This window comes from Rhincodon typus, chromosome 35, assembly GCF_021869965.1.
Source record: "Rhincodon typus isolate 14 chromosome 35, sRhiTyp1.1, whole genome shotgun sequence".
Taxonomy (NCBI): Eukaryota; Metazoa; Chordata; class Chondrichthyes; order Orectolobiformes; family Rhincodontidae; genus Rhincodon; species Rhincodon typus.
In genome coordinates, this window is record NC_063366.1 from 21,621,590 (window position 1) to 21,639,567 (window position 17,978).

General features: G+C 42.0%; 1 protein-coding gene across 1 annotated transcript in view; it reads right to left on the reverse strand.

Moving 5' to 3' along the window:
• The window catches only part of LOC109923505 (lysosomal thioesterase PPT2-A), a 36,321-nt gene extending 20,114 nt beyond the window's left edge, over nt 1-16,207 (reverse strand). Inside the window, exons 1-3 of the mRNA XM_048616584.1 lie at nt 15,956-16,207; nt 7,049-7,202; nt 3,073-3,168 (exon numbers count right to left, since the gene is read on the reverse strand). Coding sequence (XP_048472541.1) covers nt 3,073-3,168; nt 7,049-7,202; nt 15,956-16,093 — 388 coding nt within the window. The 5' untranslated portion in view covers nt 16,094-16,207. The remainder of the gene's footprint in view (nt 1-3,072; nt 3,169-7,048; nt 7,203-15,955) is intronic.
• Between the last annotated feature and the right edge of the window lie 1,771 nt (nt 16,208-17,978).

The following is a 17,978-nucleotide window of genomic DNA, read 5'->3' on the forward strand; positions in this document are numbered from 1 at the left end:
CTATGGAATTCACTGCCACAGAAGGCTGTGGAGGCCAGGTTGTTGAGTACATTTAAGACGGAGATAGATATGTTCTTGATTATCAAGGGGATCAAGGGTTACGGGGAAAAAGCGGGAGAATGGGGTTGAGGAACCTATCAGCCATGATTGAATGGTGGTGCAGACTCGATGGGCCGAATAGCCTAATTTCTGCTCCTATGTCTTATGGTGTATCCTTTCTTAGGTAAAGGTGCCAAAACTAAATGCACGGCATCAGATCTGCTCTCTCCAATGCCCTTTAGATCACAGAAAGCAAAATCCTGCAAATGCTGGAACCCTAAAACAAAAGCAGAAAATGCTGGAAATACTCAGCTAGTTAGGCAGCAACTTTGAACAGACAGGGAGAAACAGTTAGCATTTCAGGTCTGTGATCTGTCAATAGAATCCTCAATACGAAGAAACGCTTACATGGTATTTGCTTCCTAACTGCTTGCTATACCTGTCTACTTATTTTCTAAGATTCATGTCACAAAAACGCAGGTCCCTGTGAATACCAACATTCTCCACAATCTCACCATTCTTAAATTCTTCTACTTTAGTATGTTTTCATAGCAAAGTGAATAACTTCACACTTCACCCTTACATTAAATTCTATCTGTTCTGTTCTTGCCTACTGGGTCAGTCCTTTTAAATCCTACTCCAGTTCTTTTCTGGTCTTCCTGCCAATGACTCATTTTAATCTGCACAGGACTGTTTGCAAATGTTTGGGAGTAAAATGTAATTCTCAGCACTTACTCCTCGTCCTTAAATTCACTGGGTACATCAGCTGGCACTGAATGTAGTCAACGCTCTCCAGACTGGCACAATAGTAATATCTATCAGAGGGCAAGGCTCCAACTGTCCTGTATTTAGGTGGTAAAAGATTATTCAAAGCTGGAGCAAGTAATCAGTACAGATAACATTGGGAATACATATTTTTAATTGGAGACTGTCTGGGAAATACTGGGAGATTTTATATTATTTGGACATTCTCTGGACTGAAAAGCATTACACGTCATTTCTTGGAAAATGAAGCCAATAATTTAACATACTCTAAGCTGCCTACTGTCTTATTGTAAATCAAGCGACTTGGAAGAATCAGCTAAGCAAAGTTTAAGGAAAGGAGACAATGGATTTACTGCCCTAATTATCATTTTAAAAAACCCTGATTTTGACAGCACTTCAGACCTAGGCTAACAGAAACCCTCTCTGAGAAAGTAAAGAAGACATCTCAGAGTTCTCTCTCTCAAACTCCTGTTTCTGAGAAGTCGTGGCTGGGAGCTCCAAGTACCAGTTTATCAGTCTACTTTATAGAACCTGAAGTTGTGGTCTGTGACCAATTCTCATGATTCAAATCCAAGCCAACTGGAATCAAAACTGCACATTTATCATCACACTACAACTTTCAACAATTTAGCTTTGTCGACAGGTAATTCAGTGACTGTGAGAATTCATCACATTTTATCCTTCGTTTCCAAGCTTTTGGCCCAATGGAGGTGTTTGTTCCCTTTTGTGTTTTTTTTAAAATAAGCTATCACCTTGGCAGAGACTTGCTTTGTTGTATGGGAGTGTGTCTGTGTGTAGGATTAAGGGGATACGGTTTTAATTCCAGATTACAGTTTAGAAATTAACCATACTTTGTCACTGATTTTAGGCATAATCTTTGTTCATAATAAATAGCTTATTTTTATTCAATTAAAGAAGCTTAGTGATATTTCTTTTATTTTAATAGTGGTAATAAAGAGAAGAATTTGGCCATTTTGGTAATTGAATCAACAAATTTACACCTAATGGTGGAGTGTTCGGGCTTGGTAATCAGCACATTCCCCCAGTCATACCTGTAACAACAATAACTTTGTTATGATCTTGTATTCTGATTCTTTGGCATCTCCTAAAGATTTCCCCGGCTTGGCATTTCTTGCAGCAATGCAGAAACAGTAGGAGGTCATTCATCTCTTCGAGTCTATTCTATCATTCACTGTGTTTATGGCTGTTCCAAGATCTAACACCATTTAGCCTCCATTCTCCACTGCCTCCGTGCCAGTTGCTTAGCTGATGGCTTTATTAACTTGTTATAACTAAGGATATCCTTTAGTTGATGCATTTGTCTTTTTTTTGTCATTGACTCTCTATTTCCATTAAGAATTTGTTAAATATCCCCCACCAGAGCTGAGGGGTTACAAATAGGGAAGATGATGGACTAGTGACAATGTCATCAAACTAGCACCGAACAGGCTAATGTTCTGGGGTCATGGGTGTAAATCTCACCAGGGCCTGTGAACTCAAGAAAAATCTGGAATGAAATAGCTAGCCAGTTGGTGACCATGTGATCCCTGTCAACTGTTGTCAAAACCCCATCGGGTTCAGCAATGTCCTTTTGAGTAGGAAATCTGCCACCTTTACCTGGCTTAGCCTACAGGTGACTCCAGACCCACAGCATGTGATTAACTTTTAACTGGGTAACAAGGGATGGAAAATAAAAGCTGGCTGAGCCAGGGACATCTATATCCCTTTAATTAGTACATATTTTTAAAAATCAGGAGGAACTGAAGAAGCTTGGACTGTTTCCACGCCTGTACAACATTCCAATTGAGTCTTCACAAAAAGAAAGACCTGGACACGTCAGCCTGTTTTTTTTAGTGATTCAAGGGATGAATATTGACAGTGCTGTAGAATCTCTGACATCCACCTGCTGGGGCTGGCAGGGTCTCGAGCTAACATCTCAGCTGAAAGATGACAGTGCAGAACTCCCTCAGCACTGCGCTGGAGTGTCAGCCAGCATTTTGTATTCAATCCTTAGGATCGGGGCTTGAATCCTTGAACTTCTGATTCAAGCTAAGAGTGCTAGCTCTCAGGATATTTCATGCTTCGGGTCCATGTCCCCTTGAAAATTGATTGAGAAATGCTAAATTGTTTCAAGCGGAACAATACATGCATTCAGCGTGAAAGTTTCCCCAAGGCATATCCCATCCATTGCCTTATCCAGCTGTCCCCATTCATTTCTACTTCGCAGTTCTCAATTACAGAGGGGGCGACACCAAGTCTGCAACTCACCTCCATACTGGCCAAGCTGAGGAGAGGACAGCGATATCAAGGTGTCCACATTGTGGTCTGGCATCGTAGAGAGGATACCTCGACAGATCAGACCGCCTGAAACAGTCAACAGGAGGGCACGCTCAGTTTCTTAAACAACGTTCGACAGAAATAGGGAGGAAATTCCACCAGTTTTTCAGGAAACTGAGATTTCCAAACCGCTCAACAGCGAACTCTCACATCATTGCAGCCAGGGTAGCAGATCTGGAGAGGACGCTGTATTGAAAAGATGCTCAATATCCTTCCTAAAACACAAAAAAAAACCTCCACCCCACAAAGCCTCCCTGAAGATTGGTAGTTCTATTCAATAGAGGACAGTCCTCAATTGATCGTGAAGAGTAAAAGAGAAGGAGGGGGAGGGAAAACTGGAAACATGAATTCCAACCAGCCATTTTTACCTCTTCTTTAAAATTTAGTTTTAAAGTTCACCTTAGGTTAGCACTAATGCACATCCCTGATTGCACTTGGGAAAGCGCTAGTGAGTTACCTTCTTGAATTCACCACAGTCCATGTGATGCAGCTACACCAACAGGCCAATGGGGAAGGAGTAGCAGGATTTTGACCCAGCAGCAATGAAATAACAGTCATGTGTTTCCAAATCAGGATTATGTGTTGCTTAGAGGGGAACTTGCAAATGATGGTGCTTTCACTCTGTGGGAAGGTAATTGCAATGGAACGCAACACATCCTGGGAGATAGCTTACTATCCAAAAATATCCCCTATCACAGGATGGTTTCCCAGCATGAGATCTTGCAGCATCACTGAAGGGAATGACATGATGAAGGACAGTAACGTAGCAATATTTGCACTTTGATAAGGCAAAAAGCCCCTCCATCTAATGATAAACAAGAGTCCAAATGGACCCGGGGGAAAATACCTTACCGTAGTCGCTGCAGTTGTGTTTAGCACAGGATAAAATCCAGAGTCATGCCACACTATCACTGATTGACAATCCTCCAACATCCCCCCACCCCCACCCACCCTACACCATCAGCATTGCAGGACTCCAAGAGGATGGCCCATTACCACCTCTGAGGGTAATTAAAGTTGGGCAATAGCTGTAAGATTTGCCAGTGATGCCACAATTTGGAGAACAGATTACAAAAACGATTGGCATCAAAATAATGCACTGCTCAGTGCACATGTTGTGGGCCGTACAACAACAAAAATCATCACCCCAGCTTGGAGGCATCCAGGATGTTGTTTTTCATCAGATTGTTAAATGCAGCTCGTTTCTGCCATAGGAGTTGTGTGAACTGCTGCATTTCTGCGCAGAAGCAGCAAGCTAAACAATAAGTGGTGGGCAGTGGTGACCAAGCAAGAGCATTTGACACATCAATGAAACATCTTCAGACAATGTGCATCGTTTGCAGTTGAGGGCTGGAGCCCAGAGAATGTAAACTGCAGTCACTGCATAAACAGGAAGATTGTGGTGAAGAGAAAAACAGAATGCACCCAGCACAGCTCATGAATTCATTTCAAATGTGGTTAAAGGGTCCACTGACCTATTAATACTCTCAGAAAAGGACAAAAGAAAACTCAGTCTACAATTTCACATTGTGCATTCCCAGGGCTGGTACTGAATGGTTTCAAAATAAAGTCCCAGTTACACTGGTCCACCAAATACACCCAGGGCAGGGACATTCAGGTTCAGATCTTCATTTTATTTGGCAATGAATGATTTTCCAAGCACTATCCAACAAAATTCTTTGGATAGTGAATCAAGGAATCCAATTTTTCAAACTCAGCCCATCAGGTAGAGAGGTGGGGGTAAGGGGAACAGGGGAGAGAAAAGGTTATGTTGCATTATGTAGAGGCCTTGTCACAGTTTAAAACAAAACCTGTATTTAAAAGTACCCTGTGCCGATCATCATGCCCTGACTAAACTAAAAAACAAACATTCTGTCCTTATTCAGTCAGTGTCCCTCTAGTCCCTCTGTATTCATGTAATCATCCAGATGCCTCTTAAATGTCGCAATGTGCCTGCTTCCACCACCTCCTCTGGCAGTGCATTCCAGGCTCTTACCACGCCCTGCATGAAAAACTTTCGTCACACATCTCCCTTAAACTTTTGCCCTCTTACCTTGAACCCGTGCCCCCTTGTAATTGAAACTTCAACCCGGGGAAAAAGTCTCACACTATCCACCCTATCTATGCCTCTCATAATCTTGTAGACCTCTATCAGATCTCCTCTCAACCACTGTCTTTCCATTGAAAACAATCCTAGTCTTTTTAACCCATCCTCATAGCCAATGCCCTCAAGACCTGGCAACATCCTAGTGAACCTTCTCTGCACTGTCTCCAAAGTTTCCATGTCCTTCTGGTAGCACGGTGACCAAAACTACACACAATACTCCAAATGCGGCCTAACAAGAGTTTTATATAGCTGCAATATGTTTTGCCAACTCTTGTATTCCCTGCCGCGGTCAATGAAGGCAAGCGTGCCATATGCCTTCTTAATCACCTTGGCCACCTGTGTTGCCACTTTTAGGGAACTGTGGACCTGCATGCCCAGATCTATCTGTATGTTTGTGTTCCTAAGGGTTCTGCCATTTGCAGTGTAATTCGCAACTAAATTTGATGCTTCAAAATGCATCACTTCACACTTGTCTGGATTAAACTCCATCTGCCATTTCTGTGTCCAAGTCACCAATCTATCTATATCCTGTTGTATCCTTGCACGATCAGCAACCCCACCAATCTTCGTGTTGTCTGCAAACTTACTCATCAGATCACCTACATTTTCCTCCAGATCATTTATATATACTACAAACAAGAGAGGACCTAAGACTGATCTCTGTGGAACACCACCAGTTACCGGTCTCCATTCTGAAAAAAACCCCTCCATCGCTACCTTCTGTCTTCAATGACCAAGCCAGTTATGTATCCATCTAGCCAGCCACCCTGAATACCATGTGATTTTAGTTTTTGTACCAATCTGCCACCGGGGACTTTATCAAATGCCTTACGAAAGTCCATATAAACTACATCCATAGATGTTCCCTCATCAATTATCTTTGTCAGATCTCCAAAAACTTCGATCAGGTTGGTGAGACATGACGTTCCCTGTACAAAACCATGCTGCCTATCACTAACTAGTCCATTTGTGCACGTATCCTGTCCCTCAGTATCTTCTCCAAGAGCCTACCCACCACAGATGTCAATCTCTCTGGCCTGTAATTTCCTGGATTATCCCTGCTTCCTTTCTTAAACAAGGGAAGAACATTGGCTAATCTCCAGTCCTGTGGACCATCATCTGTGGTCAAGGAGGATGTGAAGATATCTGCTAATGCCCCAGCTATTTCTTCCCTTGCATCTCCCAGTGACCTAGGATAGATCCCATCCGGCCCTGGGGACTTGCCTACGTAATGCAATTTAGGAAACTCAAAAACTTTCTCCTTTAATATATTGACATTTTCTAGAGTATTCACACACTCATCCACAACCTCAACATCAGTCATGTCCTTCTCCTTGGTGAATACTGATACAAAGTACTTATTAAAGGATCTCTCCCACTTCCTGCGGCTCCACGCATAACTTCAATCCTTTGTCCTTGAGGGGGCCCTTGCTACCCTCTTTTATCAGAAACATTTACACCACAGAGTATCTCCTGGCCATAACAAGCCCGTTGTCCAGAAAAATGCAGTAAGTGAACGCTGGTTCAAAAAAGCAAATTATCTAAATAACAACTATCCCATGCCATTCCATTTCATGTATGTACATATACAAACGTTCAAATGTAGTGTGGCTTATAAACATAATTGACAGGAGAAATCAGTCAAGCATTTCCATTCTAGCCAGGTCATGTAGAGCGAATGTAACTGCCAAATAAATAACAGCTACAAGCGCCACAAATCAACATGGCGAAAACATTTTGAAATGCGCTTATCAATCACAATGTCAGCACTCTCACAGAAACCTTTCGGTAAAGCCATACCTTGGGAGTAACAGATCATGTGAACCCCATTCGCTGCATTCTGCATGATGGGATAGATGGCTGCTTTGAATCCATCCACCTGACTCCACAGTGACTTCAGGCTCTGTGTGTGATCAAACAGGTCAATGACAGTCACATTGGTACCTGGATGTGTCTGAGGGGAGGCAGAAACAAAACAGAAACCTTTCATTAGGAAGTACACAGGAGTCCTCACAGCCCAATTCCTTCAAACAATTTAAAGGAGGTTTCATAGCTCACAGGGAAAAAAAATGAATGTTCCCCTCAATCAAACACCTTCTTGGGATGTCCCAAAGTGACTAGATGATCAATTCATTAAACATTCAGTTTGGCTCTTGTTAAATTGCAGTCTGTTTGGGAGAACTCCCCCATTCTGCATCCCAACCAACCTATAGATACCAAGGCAAAAGTTTATTCAATCTCAAAAAAACTTGCGCCCCAAAAATTTGTGACAAAACATTTAAAACCTTAACAAATAGTATCCATTAATTTCAACCTCCAGTTGCCATAGCTGAAGCCATGATCAACTAGTTATATACAAGCGGATGAATTGGAAGGAGTAGGCCATTTGGGCCTGCTTCCCCATTCAATAATATATCTCGTCAGATTATGGCCAGAGCTCCATATTTTTCCAGAGCCCCAAAGACCTTTGACTTTTTGTTAGTCAAGAATCTACCTACCTCTGAAGAATCAAAAATCAATCACCCCCTCCTCCACCACTCATGGGAAGAGAGTTCCAAAGACTCACAACTTTCAGAGAAAACAATTCTTCTTCTTTCCTGTCTTAAAATATTTTTAAACGGTGTCCCTTACTTCTGGTATCTTGTACAAGACAAAACATCCTATCAGCACCTACCCTGACACTATTCAGTGCAAAGCAGCCCACTTGACTGGCACTATACCCACAAGCATTCACTTCCCTCACCACCGCCCCTCAGTATCAACAGGGTGCACTATCTCTGAGATGCACTGCAGAAATTCACCACGGCTCCCTACACAGTACGTTCTAAATCCACAATCACCTCCAGGGCAGCAAATACATGGGATGGCCAACATCTCCATATTCACCTCCAAACCCATACAATCCTGACTTGGAAAAGTATCATCATTCCATCACTGTCACTGGGTCAAAATCCTGGAACATTTTGCTAAGGATACTGTGGTGTCCCTACATGCTAAGGATTGTAGCAGTTCAAAAGGCAGCTCACCAACACTTTCCCAAAGGTAACTAGGGATAGCAATAAATGCCAGTCCAGCCACTGGTGCCCTTATCCCATGTGTAAATACAAAGAAGAAAGGTATGAACATACAAACATACGAGTTATCATATGAGTTGTGCTCTCAATCCACTGAGTCCTCCACAATTCAATAAAATCAGGGCTGACCTGATTACTCCACAATCCCATCTCCAATCTCCCTCTCGATGACCTTTCACCCCTGAGTTTATTACAATCCATCAACCTCTGCATTAAAAAAAAAGTCAAAAACTCTGCTTCCATTTGCTTTTAAGTAAGACAGGTCCAAATACTCTCAACAGTCCGTGAGAGAGAGAAAAAAATTCTCTCTCTCTTAAAAGGGCACTGCATTTTTTAAACAGTGACCCCTAGTTTCTAGAGTCTCCCACAAAATGAAACATTCTTGCATATCCACCCAATTAAAACCCCTCAGAATTTTATGTTCCAATCAAGGGATAGTTTACTCTTCTAATCTCCAGCAGATATAAGCCTAGCCAGTCAACTTGGTCCTCATAAGATTACCCACCATTCCAGTAAGACCTTCCTGAACTGCATCCAACGCTTTCACAGTCTTCTTTAACTCACCAATGCTATACACGGTGGTCCAGATGTGATTTTGCCTCTATAACTGAAGCATAACTTCCCTGCTTTCAATTAAATTCTCCCTTCAATAAACAATAAGCATGTAATAATTAATACAAAGAGGTTGCCAGACTGACCAACCTTTTTTCTTTCACTTCCCCCTTCCTGCATCAGTAAGCTGTGATGCAGAGAGCTACGAGAGACTTTATAAAGGACTGGTTACACTTCAGCTGGAGGACTGTGTTCAATTGTTGGCAACACATTTTGAAAAGGTGCAGAGGAGGTTCACTACAATGGTACCAGGGTGAGGGACATCAATTACATGGAGCCCCTGAAGAAAGTTTGCTTGTGTTCCTTACAGGTTAAGGGTAGATTGATAAAGATGTTGAAAATCTTGAAGGGTTTTGATAGTTTATCTTTTATATTCACTCTATTTCTAGTGGTAACTGAGAGTCACTGATTTGAGTGGTGGAACAGCCAGGGACTATAGGAGGGAACAGTAAATTTTAAACAGCAAATTGTCGCAGATTTGAATGCACTGCCTATAAGGATGGTGGGAGCAGATTTAACTGTGAGGTTTTGTTAAAGGAATTTGTTGAATATCTTAACGGGAAAACTTTCAGAACAATGGTGAAAAGAACATGTAGGACAGTCGACTGGAAAATTCTGTCAAGGAACTGCCACATGCACAATGGGTGAAATGGTTTCCTTCTGGACCGAATCACACAATGTACACAGATAAGATCAAGTCAGCAGCCAGTCAGTGTGAACAAGAAGAACATTGCACTTTAAAAAACAAACAGTGACATTGAGCAAGTTACAAACCCACGGAGCTGATACAAATAAAATTCCAACATCTACAAATCCAGCAATTCCCCTGAGCAAAGATGTCCCAGAAATTTAAAAGATAAAACTGGCCATTCAATAAATATTTTAAGGGTGACCTTGTTTACCAGCAAAGTTAACTAGCTGCTTGTAAACAAAATGCAAAGTAAACACAGTCTCTAATGTTATTGTGGGTGAATCCTTTGCATCCACAAATATTTACTAACCTTGAAACAGTCAACTTCCCTTTCTCTCCGGAAGATGAAATCGATGTCACAGCACTCACGTTGCTAGTGGGAAGGTTACTATATTTCAGTGTGTCTAAAGACTCCATAGGTAACAGATATTTAAAATTAAAATTTTAAATTTTAAATTTTAAATTATTGCAAAATCTGGTAGTCCTGTTGATGGGGAGTGTAACACTGAGTAACACTGAGGACATGGTAACAGGAAAGGTGCCAGATTGAATCTGTTTATGTTTATTAAATTTATATTTATTAATCTCAACCAAAGTAGGAACGCAGCAACCTAGCCTCAGGCAAAGGAGCGGAGGCACCTTCAAGTTACTATGATTGTTGGTCATCCACCCTGCCTGGAAACTCCATAGTTATAGATTGAAAGATTTAGTTGCATTGACATTCAGCAGCCAACTTGAACCCAACACACCCACTGAGAATCTCATGGGATCTCTTGTTTCAGACAATGCCTGGTTTTACCTTCCATTAGGCTGGATCGTTAAGCATATTCAAGGCTGATATAGACAGATTTTTAAGGAAGGAAATCAAAGTGTTCAGGATAAGGCGGGAAACTGAAGTTCAGGATTGATTTTTGATCCTAATTTAATTGAACGGTAGAACAGACACATGGCCCAAAAGGCCTATTTCTTCCCCTATGTCTATGGTCTTATTAACATTAATGAACAACTTCGGGCTGAGATGTGAAGCCATCATTCCATCTGAGATCCAGTGGAATCCTTCATTATGATGTTGGTTAAAATTATACTCTCAGTGTCACAGCAGGGCTACATCTGAACACCTTTCACTCAGCGTAATCCATCATCATCACTGACTTTAGAATCTTCACATATATTCCCTCAACACTGCACTATCACCCTCCCTACCCCAACACCCATCCCCAATCTCCTCTCTGGCTCCCTGACACAGCAACACAGAGATTGACCTCTCCATTTCCAACAGTTCTTTCAATTCTGAAGCCTCTGAGAATTTAGCTCTATGTGACTAAAGTACACATGGTACACAGTGAGATCTGCCTTGCCCCCGTTAGCTGCTCTGTTTCTTCCCTTCCATAGTGAAAGTCCACTATTCCAGATCATCAGGTACACTTTGTTCATGATTGGGCTCCACTTGGACATGATTCCCAAGCAGCCATGAACTCAAGCCAGTTCACAATTCACAAGACGCCAAACCAATGGCAATGAAAAGACATACATGTGTGTGTAAGGGGAGAGGCATCATCTAAAGGGCAAGGAATAGATCCCAAAGGATAATTAACATGTACAATTCAGCAATTAGAATGAGATACTGATCCCATATGATTCCCAATCTGATCAACTATACAGGTCTCCCTGAATGGCAACTTGTTGTGTAGCTTACTTCAGAGAAAGAGGAGAAAGACATTGACAAAATAATTAAAAATAAAGCAACAGCCTGAGAGAATTGAAACTCTTCACTTAGATGGTGCTGGTAAATGAGCAATAAGCATTAAAATTGTTGGCAACACATTTTGAAAAGGTGCAGAGGAGGTTCACTACAATGGTACCAGGGTGAGGGACATCAATTACATGGAGCCCCTGAAGAAAGTTTGCTTGTGTTCCTTACAGGTTAAGGGTAGATTGATAAAGATGTTGAAAATCTTGAAGGGTTTTGATAGAGTGAATATAAAAGATAAACTATTTCTAGTGGTAACTGAGAGTCACTGATTTGAGTGGTGGAACAGCCAGGGACTATAGGAGGGAACAGTAAATTTTAAACAGCAAATTGTCGCAGATTTGAATGCACTGCCTATAAGGATGGTGGGAGCAGATTTAACTGTGAAAGGGGAAAAGCACTTCGACAAATAGTCTGTCAATAGAAATCATCTATTTCTCAGATTGGGCTGGCAGCTGATCATTTAGGCAGTGTGCCAACAGAATTCTTTGTGTGTAGTCAAACAGATTATTGCTGTTCTGTTGCCTTCAGCATTCTTCACAAATCGACAGGTGCACTTTATGCCTCAGTGCCCAGAGTCACTAGGGAATGAATAGTGACAGACCCTGCCCTGGAGTTTTACACAAAGACGTGGTAAAGAAACAAGCACAAAGGATGCTTTCAGATCTCAGTTCTATACCTCATTTAAGTGATTTTAATTTTGAACTCTACCCAGAACACACATTTTTAGGGCTTTTGATATTTTAAATTCAGGAAATGTAAGCAGTAATTTTAAGCAACTAATGTCACTAACAACTTCAGGTAAAGTAAAAGTAAAGTCTCTGTCCCTCATTCTGCATTGAAATTATGGCTGAGAGATCTTTTATATTTACCTGACAGGGCAAATAGAACTTCAAAGTAATACCTTGAAACAAAAGTCAGCACCACAAACAGGGGATCTCTTCCTCTGAGCACTGCTGGAAGTGTTGGCCTAGCTTTTGTCCTCATATCTCAAGTGAAACTTCCTGACTTGGGTGTGGGAATGTATGGGTGTGTGTGCGCCAGAGTGTGATCGTGATCGTGATCGTATGTATGTTAACTGAACTATGGCCGTGGATGCAAATATCCAAACAAATATTCCAGTCAAGTTTGATGTTCCTGCCTCTCACCTCTCTTAGCTTTGCTTCTTAAAAATTAAACAAAGGTCTGGTAGCTGGTACAGCCAAACCATGCTTCTGAATACAGCCAGGGGTTAAAGACCTGAATCTTACTTAAAATTAACACCAACATTTAATTTGGTGACGTCCCCCACCAGTATCACAAGATGACAACAAAACTCAGAAACAGCAAGAGTATTACTGTCACACTGCTGTTTATAGGATTCTGCTATACACAAATTGATTGTCATGTTTCCCGCATTATAATACTTGGCACTTAATTAGTTGTAAAGCAAGTGAAATCAGGAAAGGCTCAATGGAGACTTTCTATCTTTATTGCAGCAACATATCTCAGTCCCACATACGGAGAAGACCCCTAACTGGATCACAAACCCCTCTGACTGCTCATCTAATGCACAAACAGCAATAACTTATCTCCAGATCCTCAGCCTGAACCCGTCTCCCCCTCTCACATCAATACACTCCCTCCTCGCTTGTTACTGATAATCCAGTTCCCCTTTCTATATTTGACAGAAGACCACTGCAAAACCATACAGGACACAGGACATGTTTGTCACTGGCTTTCCTTGGTAGAAATCAGTTTGGGCCATGAACTCTCACAGCTATGCTTTATTACCTGTATTTTTAGGCTAGGTCAGAGGAATCATTGAGGAAGACCAGCCAAACGAGTATTTGTGGATGGATCATGGTCAGAATGACACACTTCCCATGTGGCTAATGCTCCTGTGTGCAGCATACACATCCATAGAGCCCAACAGATGATATGAATGTAAATAAATAAAAGTCAGAGAGTAGATACTTGGTATAATTTCTTTCACAGGCTTTGGAAGTTACATGATTATTTTTCTGTTCGACTGCTTGTCAATTATGAACATATTGCATTTTTCCAACAGCAATCAGATTAATTCCTGGGATGACAGAATTAATGTTTTGTGAGGAGAGACTGATTGGAAATTGGCTTATATTGTCTGGAAATCAGTGGAAGCAGTATCCAAAGAAAATTTGACTTGGTAAATGCCGAGAGATTGTTTCATTCAGCTGAAGAGTCCACACCTAGTGATGATATGTCCAGGATAAGAAGACAGTCATCTAGGGAGAGGATGAGGAGGAATTCTTCACTCAGAACACTGTGAACTTTTAGAAAATTGTTTCATGGAATCTGTGTGTTGCTGGCAAGGCCAGCCTTTATTATCCATTCATAATTGCCCAGAGGGCAGTTAAGAGACAACCACAATATTGTAGGATGGAGTCACATGACCAGACCAGCTAAGGATGGTAGATTTCCTTCCCCACTGGACATTAGTGACCCAGATGGATTTTTACAACAATCAACAATGGTCGCCAATAGACCACCTTGGTTTTAGTTATTCCAGATTTTTATTGAATTCAAATTTCACCATCCATCATGGTGAAGTTTGAACCCAAATCCCCAGAACATTAGCAAAATTACTCAAATAGTTGGAATTTTCTCCTCCATTTTGGCAAACTCTGAAATTTTCAGTGCCCCTGTTTAAGATTTTGAGGGTAATTTTAACCAAGCCACCAGTCACTAAGTTTAGGTTGCAAGTACGGTCTGCTTGATAGTTCAAGTCAACAAAATAAAAGAAAAGTACTGCAGATACTGGAAATCAGAAACAAACACACGATGCCAGAGGAACTCAGAAGGTCTGGCAACATCTGTGGAGAGAGAAAGGGAGTTAACATTTCGAGTCTGATACAACTCTCCTTCATTTCTGAAGAAAAGTCATACTGGACTTGAAACATTAACTCTGTTTTGTCTCCACAGAGACTGCCTAACCTACTGAGTTTATTGAATCATAGCACAGTTGGGAGTACGTAACTACTGCTTTCTATTAACTCAATACATTTCCCTCCTGGCAGAGTAGGTTTAAATTACAGCTCCAATTCCGATCTATTGACTATTCATGTTTTTCATTATTCCCCAGTCGCTGAGCTTTCAGCTCCTTATCCCATAACCTCTGGGATTCCCTCCCTAAACCTTGCTATCTGTCCCTTCTCCTTAAGATATTATTTAAAACTTCTCTCTTTGACCCCAACATTGCTTGATGCCAAATGCTGTTTGAGTACAGAAAACTCAACAAACAATAACTGGATGGCAGGGGAACCTAACAGCTGTCAGGCAGTGGCAAGGCAGAATTCCACATCACACAGAAGAGGAAAAAAATTCATCTTGAACTCTCATGGCAGCAGCATGAAGCAGAATGCAGCTGGTAAACTCCAACCACTGATTTCCTGATAGATGTGAATTAAAAAACAAAAGAACTGCAGATGCTGTAAATCAGAAACAAAATTGCTGGAAAAACTCAGCAGATTTGGCAGCATCTGTGATGAGAAATTACTCCACAGATGCTGCCAGGCCCGCTGAGCTTTTCCAGCAATTTCTGTTTTTGCTGCTGATTGATGCCTTAGGTATCAGCAACAAGGCACACATCAAGAGAAAGGTGTGGGGACGATCATAAAATACTACATTTAGTCTTCTTAGCCCACCCCAATGTCGACTGGACTATGTGAGTGTATTCCCTTCTTAGCCAATTTCAGCTGAGCTCTACGTGAGAAACCAATATCAGTTAGTGCTCCACGGTCAGTCAGGGCTCCTGACTCCAACATGTTGCTGGAAGGCATGGGTTGAGACAAAGATTCTGTGGGAATATCAACAAGTTCATCTCAGAGCGGAGTAAAAGGGGTGATTGTGCCTTTAAAAAGACAACCAGATGCTTAAACTGGAAGAAGCAGCGTTCTAGAATCATAGAACGGTTACAGCACAGAAGAGGCCATTCAGTCTGCCACCTTTGCCCCAGCCCTTGCAAGTATAACTCACCCAAAGCCACTCCCCCACACTCTATTCTTTTCTTTTTTTCAAATCACGATCTAATTGCTTTTTCGATTGAATCAGCTTCCATTACACATCCCGACACTGCATTTCAGATTCCAGTCACTGCAGAAAAACACGACGTTTTCCTTAAACCATCATACAAGTTCACAACCGTCGGCACGGTGGAAAAAAACCTGAACGAGTAAACTGCCTTTGGCTTCTACGAGTACTTGGGAAAATTGTTCCCAGCTAAAGTCTGAGGAATATTTCATTTCAACCCAGATTTAAGTCTTTGAAATCCCATTAACTGACTCGTTCACCACCAGGGACACACTTAATAAACTTGCAGACATTCAATTCCGATTAGTAATTTATCACTGATCCGGGGTCTTGGTGCAGATTCAGCAGGATATCAGTCTAACAGTGTAACCCACTTTTCCCAGAGCAAAACAGCTCATGTTTCAGAGCGAAGGGGCTAATTCTCAGTTTACAGCCACTGGCAGAGCAGAGTGTGGGGGGGAGGTGTGATCCAAGCAGATCATGCGGGCAATCAGGCCCCGGGCGCAGTGAAAGAAGCGGCGTCGCCTTACCTCGTTGATGAAACCTTGGAACAATTTGAAATCCCCTGGGCTGTCAAACAAACCGTGCACCACAATGACCGGCTTGTAGGATTGCGCTGCTCGCAGGACGATCGCGGCTGAGAGCGCCAGCACAGTCCAAGCAAACATTTCGCTGCCTTTCTAGAAGATAACACAACTAAAGGCTGAAAGCCGCTGCTGTAAACCCTCAGTCTATAAGCAGTCCCTGCCCTTGCTCCATTTCCCCCTCAAAGGCAGCTGAAACTGAGCAGAGCGGCTGCGCGCGACGTCCAGGAGAGAATGTCACATCCGGTTTCCCCAGCAACCACGCTGGCGTCCCTAGCAACCGTGCATTTCACTTCCCGCGCCACCTGGCTTCATTTACCCCCCAGCCCAGGGGAAAGCCTGTCTCCTATTGAAACCAAAAGACCCGTTCTTGGAAATGTGAGGGAGGGTGATGTGCATGTTGGGCTGGGGAGGGGCTTTATACAGTTTTCTAAACTTCTTAAGAATCATAAGGAGCAACGTGAGCCTTTTGAAACAATATAAATCAACTCGTGGGGAAAGAAAGAGATAACAAGGTGTAGAGCTTGGGGAAAGAACGTGGGGAAAGAACGTCTCCAAAAACCTCAACGCCACTCGGACTTGGTCAAAATATGTAAGATCCTGCCCTAATGTTTCACGACCTGCTTCAATGTCCTAAGCACAAAATTACTGTTACTCCTGGATGCTATACTGAAAGACTTAACAAGGTGTAGAGCTGGATGGACACAGCAGGCCAAGCAGCATCAGAGGAGCAGAAAAGCTGACGTTTCGAGCATTTCTGAAGAAGGGTCCAGACCCGAAATGTCAGCTTTCCTGCTCCTCTGATGCTGCCTGGCCTGCTGTGTTCATCCAACCCTACACCTTGTTATCTCAGATTTTCCAGTAGCGGCAGTCCCTACAATCTCTGATACCGAAAGAGTGTTGAGCTACTGTAGGTGCAGTCTGTCAGATGAAATGTTATGATGTGGAGGTGCCGGTGTTGGACTGGTGTGGACAAAGTCAGAAATCACACGACACCAGGTTATAGTCCGACAGGTTTATTTGAAAACACAAGTTTTCGGAGTCCTTCTTCAGGTGTTAGTGAGAGAGATAGTATCAAACAGAATTTATAAGTAACGGATCAAAAGTTCACACCATTGATGAGGATGTACGAAATAAACCGAAAATGCTGTTAAATCTCTGATCAGTTAGGACGTTTTAATTGATTAATATGTACATGTAAATCCCCAAATTCCTTTCAAATTAGGTCCTGAGAGAACTAAAGGTTTTATCAGTGTAAAGAAGAGGTGACATTTTAAGTCAGACAATGCATGTTAGGTGTGAGACCTTGTTTAGAATCTGTTTGTGTTTTAGTTTGGATTCAGACTGGTTTTATTTCTAAAATAGAATTTGTAAAACACTATATTGACTGACTGTCTATAAAATTTTAAACTGTGGTGCTGTCTTGAGCTCTCTTACACAATCGTAAAGGATCCCAATTTGTTATTTTGAAGCACAACAAGGGTCCTTGGCTAATATTTATTCCGCAACCAACAGTACAAAAGCAGATTTTCTAGTCATTATCACATTGCTTTCATGCCAACAGTTTCTAAATGATCCTGTAGAGACAGCGGGAAACTGTCCCATCTGTGTTGCTGCCTGTTCAGTATCAGGAACACCCCAACATCTGTGTCCAGTTGCAGATGATGCTTCCATGTGTAAACACATAGGGCCAAACCATTGTTTGGACTGATAAATGGCAAATAATATTTGCATCACACAACTGATATTATTTGATATTCAGCTTCTTCCTAAAGTTTTAATTTAAAGTAGTAAGGCATGGCAGGAAAGCTCAAATCTGTTCTGTGATCCTCCTGCTGTACATGGGAAACTGGGGACATTTCCAGTCCCCAGGACCAGCATATATGCAGGAAGTGTCTTTAGCTGCAGCTCCTGGAAGTCCAAGTTTTGAAGCTGAAATGGTTGCTGGGGACACTGTGGAGCATCCATG